A 16,678-nucleotide genomic window follows, 5' to 3' on the forward strand; every position below is an offset into this window, starting at 1 on the left:
CGGAATATCGGAGTTGGTATCCACAGACACTAAGCTCTGGGCCACTACACGCGGTGGTTTCTTTTTTTTCTTTTTTCAGGCTCTAGTACAGGTCAGCGGAGTCTCATTTCCGGACGTGAACTGTGTCTAGGGAACTGCTCATATGCTGTCTGTGCGAACATGTCCTTGACAAGGATCAAGGACTGGACCCTGAAACCGACAGAGTTCGGTTGACACCTTCCATTCCTCACCGATGCGGGATACCCACTGGAGATCTTCGCACGCTAAGCCGCACCAAATCGGCCGTCATAATTTATGTTCCGAGTGGAGGGCTAGTATGACCAGGATTTGAAGCAATACCCTTTGCCGAGCATTCATGATTCTCACTGTGGTTGGAAAGCCGGTGTCGAGCCGCTGGGTGCTTCGTATTCTGCGACAAGGTTAAGCACAAAGCCTACGCGGCGTGGGGCACAATAGCTTCATGAAGCAAAGAGAGAGACCCCCGCTGCAGTAATCTCAGATGGTGCGTCATACGGTCGGATCAGAGTTTTTTACAGGTCGCAAGGGCGTGGATGGATGGACATGCCATGCCAATCGTACGGGCAAGGGAAGAGTGGAGCTGTCACGTCTGATGAAACTGGCCCTTTCACGAGTGCAACCTCCAGTTTCGAGCTCTCTAACACCAGAGGGCATAGAGAATGGGATTTCGTGGATGATGATTCGCAGGCCACCCGCTAGGAGAAAGGGGGGCGCTAACAATCTAAGTCAACCAGTCTGGGCGGTCGGCCCTGGCACACGGGCACACAGGCACACAGGCACACAGGTACACAGGCGCAGCGGTTGGAAGGCCAGTTCAATGGTGCGACAGTTCATGCCCCTTGGCCGATGGTGGATCACACCTTGCACCCGTATACCCCACTGGTGGTTGGCTCGTTACCAGCCGCCGAGCCCTGCGCTGCGAAGTAGATCGCCGTTCTACTGTCGGGATTGGTTGGGGACGGCTTGGCTTCAGCACCACTCACATCCGAAATCTCTATACTCTGTCGGTGGAGGCACAACATGAAACATCCCATCTGTTCTCGAATGCCTTCCCCACTCCTGCACTCGGCTCGGCAAGATGTGATCATCGTCCATTTCTTTGGTGGCGTGTGGGGAGTCAAACGTTGAGGGTGTCCGATTGATTGTCCCTGGTCCCTCTAGACCTGACCCCGTCACTGGTGCCAGGCAGCGTCAACTCCCAGCTGAGTATATAAAACCCCCCAGGCGCCAATGCTGCATACCTCTTTCTTTTCTTCTCCCGAGCACTTTCGTCCTTTCCCTTCCTTTCTCGGTTCGACACAACAGGCCAGTCCTGTATTAATTTCTCTTTGCTTTGCTTGGTAGTTCTCGCCTGTGGCAGACTCCGACATTCCTTTCAGCTTTGACAGCTTCGACCCATCCGCATCAAGAAATATCTCCGATTCTTTGATTCCTCATCAGGACAGCCAAGACTCGGTCTTTGATACTCGGACAATATAGCAGGGCTTGATTAAAAAAGCATTTTCCTGCTCTTTCATACAAAGGTATTGTAGCCCTATTTTCGCCTCATGTCTCTTGTTGTTTCGTTGTGTGCCTTGGATCCGCCTTTGTCAACGACACTGGTGATCATATCCCATGTTTCAGCCTACCGTCACAATGCCTTTTGAGCCTGTCTTTAGGTCGTGGGGAGTACTGCATCTTTATATAGCTCCCACGTTTCTAGCCAAGACAACCATCGCCCTGCTCTTATTGAATAGCACATATCATATTGTCTGCTCCATACATTCTTGCTAACATTCCACTGGCAGCAAGCCTCTCTTTTCGCACTCGCGACTACCAACATCCATCCTTTTTGTTTTGATTCTATTCGTCTGGTACGGATCGGATCTACAATTGTCACTCTTCAGTCGAACCAACAAAAAGTCCATTTCCAAAATGTTCGCCAAGTCGATGCTTGTAGCCGCTTTGGGCGCCTCTGTGGTCAACGCTCATATGATCATGAGCAACCCAGTCCCCTACGGCAAGAGCACTCTTAACAACTCCCCGCTGGCAGCGGATGGCAGCGATTTCCCCTGCAAGTTGCGCAGTGGTACCTATGATATTACCACTGAGAACACTATCGCTATTGGCGAGTCCCACGCTCTCACCTTCGAAGGCAGTGCCACCCACGGCGGCGGCTCGTGCCAGATCAGTATGACCACCGACCGCGCTCCCACCAAGGATACTGAGTGGAAGGTTATCAAGTCCTTTGAGGGTGGCTGCCCTGCCAATGTCGATGGTAACCTCCCCAACGGTGCCAGTGCGGCCGATCCCTACGCATTCAACTTCACCATCCCCGAAGGCATCGAAGCCGGCAAGTACACTCTTGCCTGGACCTGGTTCAACCGTATCGGCAATCGTGAGATGTATATGAACTGTGCACCTGTTACCGTCACCAGTGGTTCTTCCAAGCGCTCTGTTTCGGAGCGAACCCCCACTGTCGAGAAGCGCTCGGCTAATTTCCCTCCCATGTTTGTTGCCAACGTTAACGGCTGCACTACCAAGGAGGGTGTCGACATTCGCTTCCCCCAGCCCGGTGATGTTGTTGAGTACGATGGTGAGCCCGCCAACCTCGCCGCTGAGGGTTCCGCGGCTTGCACTGGTACTGCCACATTCGGTGGTTCGGGCGACACCGCATCTGGTTCATCGGGCTCTTCCGGCTCTAGCTCCAGCTCCTCCGGCTCTGAGTCATCAGCTGCTGCTAGCAGTGCTCCAACTGAGACTTCCTCTGCTACTGCGGCCCCGGCCACTTCTTCGGCCCCAACTGAGACAAGTGTGCCTACCGTGCCCGAGACTGCTTCAACGTCCACTGAGGCCGTCCCCGCCACTAGCAGCACCAGCTCTAGCGGTAACTCCGGCACTCAAAGCGGTGCCTGCAGTACCGAGGGAGAATGGAACTGCATCGCCGGTACCTCCTTCCAGCGCTGCGCCAATGGCCAGTGGTCCACCGCCCAACAGATGGCTTCCGGCACCGTCTGCACTGCCGGCGTGAGCTCTGATATAACCATCTCGGCCTCCAAGATGGCCCGCCATGTCTCTGAGATGCGTTTCCGCAAGCGCACCATCCATGGCCACCACGCTTAAGTAGCTCCTAGCGTACGCTCGCGACATCTGCTGGTTTCGGATTTCGCTTTCTTCTTCTCTTCTTTATCTGCATTCTTTGCATCAATTTTTTTTCTCTTTCGTTTCCGATCCTGGATATAAGGCGCCCCGGGACGGACCCTCTTTCTTTCGGTGCATCTCTTGTCGCCTTTCATCGTGTACATTTTAGATATGGAACGTGGGAGTGGGACATCTGCGAATCTGTGCAATCAATCCTTTTTTAAATTTTCATCAGTGGTGGTTTTGTAAACTGTAATTATGTAGGCCAGTAGAGTAAGCTCCATTTCAGGAAGCTATGCAAGACGTCCCGTGAAGTCCACAGATCTGCGTCCAAGCATGGAGGTGGTATTCGAAGGCACCAGCTCAGCTGTGTTCGACAGTAAGCAATACTCATAAATGAATCAATTGGTAAAGACAGCTTTAGAGCTTCAGATCTTCATGTATGTGACAGTGGTGGTGGCAGCTCCACAACGTTGGTGTACTGCGAGATGTCAACAAAGATCGATGCAAGAGTGGGGCATTGCGCCTCAGGTGTCAGTACCTCTTATGTCATCATGCGCTAACACTGTGGGGTGGTCGCACTAGTCCCATTACGGTAATAAGGGCTAGGGCTAGTGTTCCCACGACCCGCAACTCTCAGTAAGCGAAAAAATCCACAGGTGAGGCTTGACAGCAAAGTTGGATCTTCAACCTCACCATCGACAAATCGACCACAATGGCCTCTCGCCCTACCGTCTCCATTGCCACGGCTGAGGGCAAGCCCTCCGGGGCTTCCCAGCCCCTGCCCGCTGTCTTCGGCGCCCCCATCCGTTCGGACATTGTCCAGTACGTCAAAATCGATCTCGAAAAATGTGATACTTGGAGGGGAGATACTAACGCCTCGTCTACAGGCAGGTGCACGCCGGTATGGCCAAGAACAAGCGTCAGCCCTACGCCGTGAGCGAGAAGGCCGGCGAGCAGACCTCTGCTGAGTCCTGGGGTACTGGTATGTGAAGAATCAAATTTTCGAGATTGGAGTGGAGCACGGCGGAAAAAAACTCGAATCGAGTCCGCTGCAAGGAATTGGTCTCAACAGAAACTGACGAGATGATTGCTATTAAACAGGCCGTGCTGTCGCCCGTATTCCCCGTGTCTCTGGTGGTGGTACTCACCGTGCCGGTCAGGCTGCCTTCGGTAACATGTGCCGTTCCGGTCGTATGTTCGCCCCTACCAAGGTCTGGCGCAAGTGGCACCAGAAGATCAACCTGAACCAGAAGCGTTTCGCTACCGCCTCTGCTCTGGCTGCCTCTTCCGTCCCCGCCCTCCTGTTCGCCCGTGGCCACCGTGTCGCCAAGGTCCCCGAGGTTCCCCTCGTTATCGAGTCCAAGACCTTCGGCTCCACTTTCACCAAGACCAAGGCCGCCATTGCCCTCCTCCAGGCCGTCGGTGCCGGTGAGGACCTCGTCAAGGTCCAGAAGTCCAAGAAGCTCCGCGCTGGTAAGGGTAAGCTCCGTAACCGCCGCTTCCGCCAGCGCCGCGGTCCCCTGGTTGTCTACAACCCCGAGACCGATGGCAAGGACCTTGTCAAGGCTTTCCGCAACGTTCCCGGTGTTGAGACCTCCTCCGTCTTCTCCCTGAACCTCCTTCAGCTCGCCCCCGGTGGTCACCTCGGTCGCTTCGTTGTCTGGACCTCCTCCGCCTTCGAGGCCCTCGACCAGGTCTACGGCACCACCACCACCCCCTCGGCTCTCAAGAAGGACTTCCTCCTGCCCTCCAACTCTGTCTCCAACGCCGACATCACCCGCCTCATCAACTCTTCTGAAATCCAGTCCGTCCTCCGCGCCCCCAAGGGTGAGGCCAAGACCAAGCGTGTCAACGTCCAGAAGAAGAACCCCCTGCGCAACAAGCAGGTTATGCTGCGTCTCAACCCCTACGCCGCTGCCTACTCCAAGCAGAAGCTCGGTCAGCAGAAGGTCGAGGCTGGCAAGCCTACTCGCGCCGCTGCTACTTTCGAGCAGGTCCTCAAGGAGGAGTAAACGTGTTTTTCTCTGTCTTTTGGATATGGTGAATGGTTGAAAAAACGGTAGACTCAGAGCAAAAATGAATCAATGCCTTTTTTGCAATACCCCTTGGGTTCATTTGGAGTAATAATATGATCTTGATCGATGCTATTCTCGTTATGTTCCCCTCCCCCATCTAAGAGGGTAAGTAAGATTGTTGTAGATGTAAGCTATGGAGTATTATCTTGATTCGCTGGTAACAGGGGCTGCGAGGTCCAAGGTTCTATCATGATGTGTGTCGGTGTGTTGCTACCTATCCTGGTGTCATGTCTTGCTCTGTAGAGAACCCAGTATCCAGCTCTTGGACAATTTGGAAAAATTCTCCATCGATTTCTTTGGTAACTGTTGATATCTGGAGATATGCAATTCGGCTATCTTATTGGTTCTTGACGGGTGCTGTGAATACAACTTGCAAAGTCAGCATCCCGCGCCAGTTAATCGCACTGGAATCTATGAGCCTGCCCAGGTGGTGCCTAATCGTACGTTCTTCCGTGGACTGGTGTTTTGCGAAATGGGTAATTTGCAACTTCAATGTCATCAAACATTTGAACTCTTGTTCAGTTTTGAATATTGCGTAAGGGCATCTCGCACTGCGGTATTTGGAATATTATGTTCAGCCACGCCATCGGCCGAGCAGATATATAGATCACATGCTCGTGGCCCTGGAGCCCACACAAAAACACTTAATGCCCGTGATTGCGATTGCTGGAAAATTCAGATGACAGCAGTATAAGCGCTTGCGCAGAATCTCTGTAGAGTTTAACCATTGAGCAAACTTGGAACGCTAGGCAATTTGGAAGCATTCATCTTGGCTTAGAAATTAATTACTCCGGGACTAGATTGTCAGACTGGCCAGCGCTAACTACATCGAGCCAGACCACCTTGAAGCACGAGCCTATGGATAGCATATCGAGACATCCCCAATTAGACCATTCGACGCCATTGGCAACGTGTTCATGCGAGTCACCGTCTTTTCAGTCCGTCATACCCAGGTACAGGCCAATACCAACGGTCATTACAGTTACAATAGTATTCACTATCACATGTTTGACCAGAAGCTACCTAGGTCCAGAGAACAATTAATACAAGCACAAGTCTCGTATAAACAAGCAGCGAGAACATAAAAGAGGCTGTGCCATGGGTAAAATAGATTAAGATGAAACATACATCACTAAACCACGAACTAGTTGAGTTTGCCCCATTCGGTTCCTCCCAAATACGACCCGTCAAGCCGATGATCCCAATTGAGCTTGGCGATCATAACCGAACGTTGAGGCTGAAGCCAAATTCTGCCGGAGTCCGAAGCATGACACTACGGTTAGTTGAAATGTGGAGCGGAGCATACACAAACCCAGGCAACACTCGTGATAACTCAATTGCTTCACGTGCGAATTGTTCTAGAAGCCCAATTAATTAGACTTTTGTCGTTCGGCGCCCGCCGGTTCTCTGTCCCTTGGAATATGGATCCGCAGAAGAGGGGAAGATAACTGCCTATCGGGTTGCTGGATTTGTTGAATCTTACGAGATCAATACTGTATACGTAGCCCCTCCTTCTACGGCATAAAAATAACATCTTGTCAAACTCGTCAGGAAAAGGCACGGACACGGACGAGCGCTGATATTTCGGCAATTCAGACAACGACGCGTTCGAGTGGAACACAATGGGATGAAGATCAAGGACGTACCCCGTGTGCGACCTGGGCCCAGGACGCCAAGGCCACAGGGTCCGGGTGATTGTCGCTAAATTGAATTTCCAGTATCCCGCAGAGTGGAGATGATTTACGTCAGGTCCCGAACCGGACTTTCCCTTAAGGTCCATTCTTGTCGTCTCGATGCTGCCTTGGGACAATTACCGTGTTATAGTTTGGTAGTGCCAAAAAGCGTGCCAGGTTGACGGTAGCGAGGCCAGCTGATTCATAAATTGAGTTTTTGGCCCTACGGGATCGTGTTGACGGGTGGCTTGGATCTCGGTGTGACACTGCTTCGAAAGCTTCACGGCAAATTGGAACGGGCCCGCTAGCGAGCGGGTGAGTTTAATTGCACGGAAGATGCAACATGGAGAACTACTCAGTAACCGAGACCCAAGTGTTGGATCGGAGAATTTTCCGCCTCCGATCCTTGGACCTAAGACCACAGAGTACAGTAAGCATAAATGCGGTCGGACTTGGAAGATCGAGAGTTGAGCCCAGCATTGACCTCCAGATCCGTGATCATCGATCTGAAGAGCTCGAAGGATCGATGGCATGCCGGAATCACAATTGTGTTGTTTCTCGGAGACCCTTTTGTAGATCCGTGATGGGTAGAGAGGTTGGCCAAGGGGTCCTTCCAAGGTTGGTCCCTGGAGTTTTGGCGCATGTCTCACCCAAACACGAATCGGTTCAGGGGGGGGGGGGGGCACGGCACAGAGTGCGCGTTGCGCTACCGGGACTTGTCCCCGACGCTACTCCGCAGAGTTTTAGAGCACGGGCGATGCAAAACATGTCTCTTCGCAGTAGTAGAGTCGCAGTACAGTAGTGCGGCCAGGAACCGGGCGTTATTCTCTCACCGATCCACCGATCGGTGTCAAGGCTATGCACCTGTCCATTTTGCTAGCTGTGAAGGATCTAGATGCAGATTTGGCGCAAAGTGAGTACAGTAGACCAGTGGCAGGGATTGTGATTGTCCTTGGGTAGCTCAGTGAAAAGTGAAGGTTCCTTACTCTTATCCTCTTCCCCCCAGGCTATACGGGACTAGCAACCACCAACATCATGAAACCAGGAATACTATATCCACAACGGATTCATACTCCCGCAAGACAACGTCGCAGTCGGTATTTGTTCGGAGCAAAATTGGGTCCGTGTGTGAGCTGGCCAATGGCGTGATAATACCCTAACCTCGTCGAGAGCGCGCGAGCGACTATTCTCGGGTGGGAATGCCAGATGGGTTTTGGCGAATTTCTAATTGCCGTACTCTTATGTTTCATATTTGTCTATTTTCTGCCCGTGACTTGGAGTTGAAGGAACACGTCGATGTCATACGTGGGTACCTAAGATAATTTCCTCTCGCTTCTTCTTAGACTTTGGGTGTAACCCAGAACAGAAAAAGCAGGGGCTGAGACGGCGATCCCGAATGACGGCTTGCAGATCGGATCGCCATGCCCTTGAGACATCGCTACGTGGTCGAGTGCATCACCGTTGGCGTAGCAGGTTCAGGTGGAGTGGTGGCTGGAGAGCTGACCCATCGCAGCCTGCTAAGAAATCCTTTTGGCAGCAGGATTTTACATGGATCTCGACCCCGTAAGCTTGCTGATCAGGTGAAAATAGGAGAGCCGATGTATCATATCGTGATGTGCAGGCGCCAAAGGCCATGATGGTTGGAAAAATTCGGTGTTTCTCCGGAAGTATATTGCAGTGGGCAGAAGAATCTGCACATGCCAACCTAGGCATCAAGCTCCGAAAAGCAGCCACCAGGACCAGGGCCACCCACCTGAGGCCGAATATTCAGCATCCATTAAACCTCAGCCAAGGAGAGTCTCGGCTTTGATTCTCAGAACAGTTTAAATCCCACTCGGAGTTAAAAGACTGGAGAGGCACCCGAACCACTCCCAACCGAGGGTCTTGAATTTGGGAATCCATCCGAGTCCACCCAGCCAAGTCCACCCAGCCCACGCGATCCAGCGATCTTCGCGAAGGCTTTTGGCCAGATAAGCCTGCGGCCCCAACGCTGGATCCAGGAGGATTTGCCCGACTAGGCAGCTAGTCACCCGCGCCACCGTGCCCAAGACCTTGACCCACCATGAGGGTATTCGCGGCCATCATTTCGGTCGATTCACTCGGCTTTTCCTCCTCCCTGTTTCTTTAGCCGCGCTCAATTCTTCACGACGATCCCGTAACCGCGCTTCGACCTGTGTCTTTTCTTTTTGGGGGTCCGCATGAAGTATCCTATGCAGGAGTACCCCATGTCGTGGCAAATAAGATAAAATCATAAGACAAATCCCGAATGCGCCTGATCCGTACTCATTGGATGTCGTGTCTCCTATTACATGAGACTCGTCATGAGGTAGGTCATGCATCGCATGTACACCTACATCATGGGTCCATGTCAACGTGCAAGTCGATCTCACCGGAGGTCCGAGGGCCTAACGCTTCCAATACATAAAATGATCCCTCCATGCTTGAACCCAGAGGATTCGTGATTTAATATAGAGATGCAGTGAGAGACCGCCCCCCTCTCGGCTCATCCGAGACCCGTGGAAACCTGGTGTCCACCCTTCCCTCTCTCCGACTTCCGAAGCAATTGGAGTCATCTTAGTCTCGGACATTAGAACCTTCTCCACCGACCAGTGTCCAACGGCAATGGGAATCAATTGCCGTCCAAAGAGATCCAAGATTACGCCAGCTATCCCCGGGAGTCAGGGCACTGACGGCCGAATGCCGAAACTCCTCGGACCTTGTATTTGAATGGTGCTGGGCGTAGTCTCCACCTGGGATGGGCCTCTATATTGATCTCAATTTTTCGATCAGCGAGGAAAACCGAGCTTGACCAGCTTTGCTCTAGAGGCGCTTGGAGAGCCGCTTGGCTTGCAGGACCGATAAACAGGGCCTGAAGAGCTAGGTGGGAATTGTCTCATAAATTCTAGATTTTCCCTTCTTTTTTTTTTTTTTTTTTTTTTCCCCTTCTTCTCGTGTCTTGGGTCGACCTTCGAGAAACATGTGCGGACGGGGGCATCCAAGAAGAGTATAGATCGATCCCGTCGATCGTATGGTTTGAGTGGTGTAGCTAAATTAAAATTCATTGTACTTTTGAACCTGTAATTATCACGTACCCAGAATACATACTGTAACTCTGGCCCTTTTCTGAAGCTTCGTTGAACCCCTCCGCCACCTTCTTCGTTTCGGCTTGTTCTTTTTTTGCCCTTTCTGGGCCCTTCTTCAGTTCTTCTTGGTTCTGTTCCTTCTGGTTATTAAATTACGTCCACCCTTTGCACTCTCCAATAATTCTGTTACGGTCTAGTGTTGGGCCTTTTGAATCCACTAGGGGAGTGAAAGCGCTCGGGGCAAACCGCTGTCTTTTCCCTCTAGTTTATTTCAATTTACCGCGGGGGCGCTACATTAGCTCTGGCTCTAGGATCCCCTTGCAACGGACCACTGGCGAGCAACCTCTGCGACCAGGCTAATTTTCCCTGTATAGTCAAGGCGTGTGCCACCATCGGCTCCTGGATCCTTCATTCCGACTTCAACGTCGTCGTGATCATCAGGGCAAAGCACTTCGAATCTTTTCAAGATTTGATCTGTTCCATTCATTTGCCTGTTTGACGCACCCTTTGCCTCTTGACAGTCCGCGCCAACACTGGTCGTTCCGGCGCTCTGTGGGGTTGTCATCGCTGTCACTACCATTCTTCTGTGATTTGAGTCGGATTCTCATAACTCTGTCTGATTACCTAGTCCGCGGTATCGGCCCGTCTTCCACGACCCGTTGGGTTATTTGATGCTTGCAAGTTCCCCGACTATCGTCGCATTCTTGGGCGCCTCTGCGAAGCTTATGCACATCGCTGGGATCCTGCAGCCGCCCCTGGTATATGAACATGCACCCAAGACCATGACTGTCCGAATTGTTTGTGACGCATTGATCTAATTTCGTTCGATTTAATCTCATTTTCATTGGAAGTATTTGAGCCCTGCGGAATCGCGACTAGGAACTACATCACCATTGTGAGGGTTGGCTTTTTGATCTATACCGCTTTACTGTTAATAGCACATCAACTGCCGTGCTAGGCCTCGTGCAAGTTGAATTGGTATGTCTGATCTTAAGGGGAGTATTGCTTTAACTGCTAAACTTTTTTCACTGACTAGATCTTTTGCCTGCTTTCTTGTGCTCATTCATCGGCGCTCCGATCAACTGGACATTTTGCTTTTCAATCATCACATAGACTTGCTTCCTACGCTTCCTACGACAGTGTTGTTGAAACTACAAAACATTGAATACTAGAGGCTACCTGTGAATTGGTTCTTTGGCTGCCATGTGAATGGTCTTTCGCTGAAAGATCCACGATAATCGACACTTTAATCCAAACGCCTGTCATGTCAGGCTATTACGTCGGACCCTTCGGTCGTATGTTACCATCCAGAGACGGCCAATTGTCGGAACAGTCCTCGGAGCGTCCAGCTAATCGATCAGAAACCGGGGATAACCCATACCAGCTTCCACCCCCTCGGACACCCGCGAACTTGCAATTTGGATCAGACCCATTCTTACGACACCGTCAGAGCGACAATTCCGAGTCAGGAAGAGGGCCCACATCAGCAGAGTCTGTATCCCAACGGCAACAGACCGAGCAACTTCCTTCCGTCAGGCAATTGTTGACGCCATCCAACGACCCGAGCTCTTCACCTTCCTATCCTCGAACATTCGCGGCACTTGGGCCCCATATTGACCACCGCGAGCATTCTTATCCCTATCGCCATCATGAACCGAGCTTGCCATCACAGATTACCCCGGTCGGGGTACAAGACAGTACCAAATCACGCTCAGAATCACTCCCACGGCCCCAAAATGGCCTTCCACCATTATCCCAAGTGGCTATGCATAGTCCAAGAGACATAAAACATCACACAGCAACCCGAAGTGATCCGATGGCAACCTCTATTCCACACAGCCAGATACCTGTCCACGGTACTTCCTATCAAGAAAAGGCCCTGAGCAGTGGCCTTTCATCGCCAGAGAGCGGCAGTCGGACAAAAGGATCCACTACGCTTCCCCACGTGGTGGATGAGCGATACATCGATGGTGAAGGGATCTGCTACATCTATGCAGATGGGTCACACTGTCCCAAAGCCATCGAGGGAATCCCCGTCAACGCAAATTGGGGTGTTACCAAGGCCGGGAAGCCGAGAAAGCGACTCGCACAAGCGTGCCTGACCTGCCGGGAGAAGAAGATCAAATGCCAACCGAACCTACCTAAATGCGACCAGTGCCAGAAGTCTGGACGTGAATGCAGGTTCGAGAGTGCGTAAGTATTCGGTCTACACTCGTCTCTGCAAAATAGTAATACTAACGCTCTTCAAGCCCACGTGGAAACCGTTCATCTATGAGAGGTCCTCACTCTGCAGGCCCTTCTAGCAAATACGATGGAAAGGAAGGCTTTTCACCTAGTCTTGCGAATTCGGACGTTTCCTCTCTATACAATATGCCAAGAGCCTCGAACAGCGCAACTTCTTTGCCGGGGACCAGTGGACACTCGCCGATTTCCGAGGGGACCAGGCTCACCCCATCAGGAACAGAAGGCACCTACGAGACAATGGCCGAAGCAGACAGAGCATACCGATCACGGATGTACAGAATCCCACAACCCTTCGCTGGCGATGATTCGATTGCACGAGCACCGGAGCATATTGAAGCCAGTCGACTTCCCGAGTACACCGAGATCCTCGGCGAACTCAGGGATATCAACCCAGATGACCCGCTTGCAGGCTCCTGGAACATCGACCCATACGAAAGTGACCCCGATGTTACCATGCATTATATCGAATCTTACTTCTCAAACGTGAACGATGGTTTGTATCATATCTTCCCGCATGCACGATTCATACTGTGGTTGAAATCGAGCCAGATGAAATCTGCAGAGGATAAGATGCTACTTTACTCGATGATGGCTCTTGGATCGATTTTCTCTGACCGGCCCGGTAAGGTCGTCGCGTTGAGGAGATACTCTCGTATTGCGCGCTTCGCCGTTCAAAAGAGCCAGCATACGTTGTCTTTGCAGCTTGCTCAGAGCCACCTCATTTTAAGTCTCTGGTACTATGCTACTGGGTCTTTGGTGGGATGCTGGGACTCAATCGGCGCGGCAGGACGGGCAGTCTCTGGCTTGCGATATAACATGGAATCTGGGGGTGTTGTTGTGGACCATAGCCAGGTTTGCGATTATGGACTGCACCCACAGGCGTTGATTGAGTGTCGCCGCCGAACATTCTGGGTTGCCTTTATTCTGGATGTAAGAAGCTCAATTTTCTATCACGGGCGTAGAGTAACTCGCTAACATCATACAGAGAGTATCAAACTTCTTCTCTGCACCCTCGTCATTCATCTCATCGGAATCGGCATTGATCCGACTACCATGCCGGGAAGAAATATATGAGGCACAACAATACACAACAGCACCATATTTCCAATCCGTCCTCAATCAACATTCCGCACCGGAAGATGACCGATCAGCCCTGAGCCCCATGGCATTTTTGATCCAAATCCTCTCAATCTGGGGAGACGTCTCGCTCCATATTCTCCGCCTATCACACATCCCACCAGAAGGGTATGTACGTCTCGCCGAAGAGTTTCACATCAACATTGTCCGCCGAACCGAAGACTGGCTTCGTCAGATTCCCGAACACCTGGCATTCTCAGCCATCAATATGGAGCGAGCCAGCCAGGCCAAGAAAGCGGACACTTTCATTTCAATCCACATGTTTTACCACGCTACATTGATGAAGCTCTACCGGCACGCACGATACCAAGGCCTCCGTTCCGAGCTTTTGACCCAGTACATTCACCGAGCTCGCTACCACGCAGTAGAGACCCTCCGGATCGCACTCGCGGTTACTCAATACGCAAACGAGATGCATTCCGCCCAGTCTCCCCCGGAAACTCCATCACCCAAAGTGACACTTCTGAGCCCATTCTTAGGCTATGCAGTCTTATCAGCCGTTGACGTGCTTAGCGCGGCTGGTCTAGTCGCAGAACTACCTGACTGCATCTCCTTCATCAGAGGAGCGCTCGGCATGATCCAGCTTCTCGGACGCCACTGGGACAGTTCTCTAGAAGTGACGAATATAATCCAGAAGCGACTGGACTCGATGATTGACTGTCTCCATGACCGCATCCGATCGCAGGATAAAATGGGCTTCGCAGTGGATGGTCCCTCTCTCGAAACGAAGATCCACGCTTATACCTCACCTTCTCATCTGCCCGGCGCCCTCGAAGAGGATCTGTTTTACGGATCTCTACCGCGAGAAGTCCTTCTACACTCGATGCGAACCGACGGCACTGCATTCTCAGAGCCTAGCATTGTCTGGTTGAGGGATCACTGATTTCGTTCATGCATAATTGCAGATGCAATTTCCTTTTGACTAAAAGCGACATATTTATCCAAGCTTTCTTGGGTTTTTAACGACGTGATGATATTTGTTTCAGTATGTCTACATAAGCGTTGACTACTTCTACAAGATCAAATCCTCTGGACGGGAAGTTCCAAGATTCTCAAGTCCCTGTATTATACTACTACATAGCCATGTTTTCGTCATTTTTCGTCATCTTACGAGCGTCTGCTGTACATGCATGTATTATACTACCTACGATGGAATCATTGATGCGATATTGATAATTAGTTTTCGACTTTCATGCCTTCCGCTGAGTGTCAAGTTAATTACACGGATCGTAATGTGAGTACCCGAAAGCTCAGTTTTAGGTGGATGTGTCAGGCATTTGAGTGGATCAACCCTTCCACTCACTTGGATCATATCGCTTCACCCAGACAACTCTTCCTTCAGATGGGTCCATGATAGTAGCGTAATGAGTTTCTTCATTCAGAACTGGGTAAGTCGTGAGCCACGATATTGCTTCTGTTTGCGTGATGGCCAAGTCATTCTCATCAGAATGGGACATAGAACCCCGTTTTTGCTCCATTTCGGCTTCCTCTTCCTGTTTCAGTCTCAGGCGCAGCGATGATCTTGTTCCTTGTGGCTGATGCGCCTGATTCTGCTCTGCTTTCTGCCTTTCAGCCCTTTCTCGGACTTGCACATGCTTCTTCATTTTCTTGTCCCATTTCGATTGTATGCAGTCACGTCTCTCATTGCTGTCTTCAATCAGGTCCGCCATGGCCTCAATGCCACCTGAGACCAATGTTAGACCTGCATGGTTCTGTCTTTTGTCTTCGGCAATAGCTTTGAGAGAAGCTTCAGACTGCTGGTCGTGATTTGTAGTTACGATGAATGATGACGAGGAGCGCACGATTGCTTTGCGGTAATCTTTCTCCATCGTCACTGTGGTTGTCCCATTGCTGAAGATAAAGTACGCGGCCGTGGTGGGCATACCGGGAACATTTGCAACGATGCTTTCCAGTGTCGATAATTTCTTGCTCTCAGACTGGGAACCAGCCGGGAAAGAGAAGATACACTCTCGCAGCAGCGATGATATAGACTGCCGCATCCCAAGAAGCACGAGAAGATGATTAGAATAGAAAGCCCAATTCTTCGACGTATCATGGACAGGCCGGAAATTAAGTGAGGCACTGAGACCCTTTCTAACACCCGTAAGAACACCCACATATCCAACGTAAGTGACTGTCGTTGCAAGCAGCGTCGGGTCTGCTCCCCGCCTAAACTCAAGTTGAACAATCAGGTCACGCAACGGGTCCATTCCCCAATCCAAAGTCCGGAAATGGAGCATTGTCGTCCCGAGTCCATCTTTGGTGCGTACGCCACCGCTCGTGCAGCCCATCAGTAGATCGAGGACGGTGTTCAGACTGATTAAGAGGTACATATCGATGTCCGTGACGCGGCTGATACTGCGAAGCTCTTCTGTTTCTTCATCGATGTATAGTTTGCGTAAGAATGAGCGGGCAAGCATGTGGACTAGATTCAGGGGGATCTTTGGGGATATTGATCGGACCAGCTCGTCGAACATGCCTCGCAGAGATCGCATTCGGTCTCGGTACAGGCTAGCGAGCTCCACATAACGCTCAGAGGGGGGCAATGACAAGTCGATGTTGAATACTGGAGGTGTGTCGCCCACTGCGGACTCACGAGCTTCGTTCATGGTGATGCCGGTGGTGGGTTGAATTCAGGCGAAGGTTGCGTTGTGGTTGCCTGGAAGTGAAGGTCCATGGGTGACTAGGCTTAAACGAGATGAGGCTCTGCTGGCTTCTCCGCGCGTATCAGGTGTCACTGCTAGGGTTGATTCAAGATTATTAGGCATTCCAATAGTTGAAATAACTATTGGCACACGTGTCTTTGTTGGTTGATTGTTCACAAGCTAACTTTTAGTGATGATGGTCTGCTGCTGGTATAGTTCAAGAATGGCGGCTTGGCAGGTGAAACTGCAGGTGTCGCTTTAGTTCATGCATAGTTGGTATTAATCCCACTATACTGAAACAAAGTCTATACCGGGATCTATGGGTTTACATTGGGCCTAAGATTTAAGAATGACAAGTCCAAAGATCCCAGAATGATCGTGCTCCTAGATGCCTGCCTCAGGCACTAACTCAATACCTATGCCCATGTTGATTGTGATCTCAGCTGCATCCTTTGTTCTATCTTCTCTTTCAATCTCCAGGTGTCTTTTGAAGGTGAACTTGATCAAACATAGCTATTCTTTGTTCCAAGATCAGAAGATTTTACCAGCGGCGATCCACATAAGTTCGCGCTATGAAGGCACCATCCCTTCCATCTGCGGGGCCTGCGGAGACGGAGGCACGGAAGGTTTCTCCGGCCGAATTTCTACCACCTTGTCCTGTCGCACAACTGCGCGTCACT

The 16,678-nt window shown here is 51.1% G+C and overlaps 4 protein-coding genes across 4 annotated transcripts; 3 read left to right on the forward strand and 1 right to left on the reverse strand.

Moving 5' to 3' along the window:
• Positions 1-1,932: 1,932 nt before the first annotated feature.
• N7443_003845 (lytic polysaccharide monooxygenase AA11 family protein) lies at positions 1,933-3,120 on the forward strand (the record flags this gene model as incomplete). The annotated part of the gene is made up of 1 exon (XM_056883901.1): positions 1,933-3,120. The coding sequence occupies one exon, from the start codon at positions 1,933-1,935 to the stop codon at positions 3,118-3,120; it is 1,188 nt and encodes a 395-aa protein (XP_056742179.1).
• Positions 3,121-3,853: 733 nt separating this feature from the next.
• Positions 3,854-5,153, forward strand: N7443_003846 (60S ribosomal protein uL4; the record flags this gene model as incomplete). The annotated part of the gene is made up of 3 exons (XM_056883902.1): positions 3,854-3,963; positions 4,029-4,123; positions 4,243-5,153. The coding sequence occupies 3 exons, from the start codon at positions 3,854-3,856 to the stop codon at positions 5,151-5,153; spliced, it is 1,116 nt and encodes a 371-aa protein (XP_056742180.1).
• A 6,083-nt stretch (positions 5,154-11,236) lies between these two features.
• Positions 11,237-14,236, forward strand: N7443_003847 (Zn(II)2Cys6 transcription factor; the record flags this gene model as incomplete). The annotated part of the gene is made up of 3 exons (XM_056883903.1): positions 11,237-12,165; positions 12,222-13,146; positions 13,202-14,236. 3 exons carry the CDS (start codon positions 11,237-11,239, stop codon positions 14,234-14,236), a joined length of 2,889 nt encoding a protein of 962 aa, XP_056742181.1.
• Positions 14,237-14,639: 403 nt separating this feature from the next.
• Positions 14,640-15,962, reverse strand: N7443_003848 (uncharacterized protein; the record flags this gene model as incomplete). Its single annotated transcript, XM_056883904.1, has 1 exon — positions 14,640-15,962. The coding sequence occupies one exon, from the start codon at positions 15,960-15,962 to the stop codon at positions 14,640-14,642; it is 1,323 nt and encodes a 440-aa protein (XP_056742182.1).
• Positions 15,963-16,678: the final 716 nt, after the last annotated feature.

The sequence above is a fragment of the Penicillium atrosanguineum genome (assembly GCF_028827265.1).
Source record: "Penicillium atrosanguineum strain IBT 20685 chromosome Unknown utg000003l_segment0_segment0, whole genome shotgun sequence".
NCBI classification, from domain to species: domain Eukaryota; kingdom Fungi; phylum Ascomycota; class Eurotiomycetes; order Eurotiales; family Aspergillaceae; genus Penicillium; species Penicillium atrosanguineum.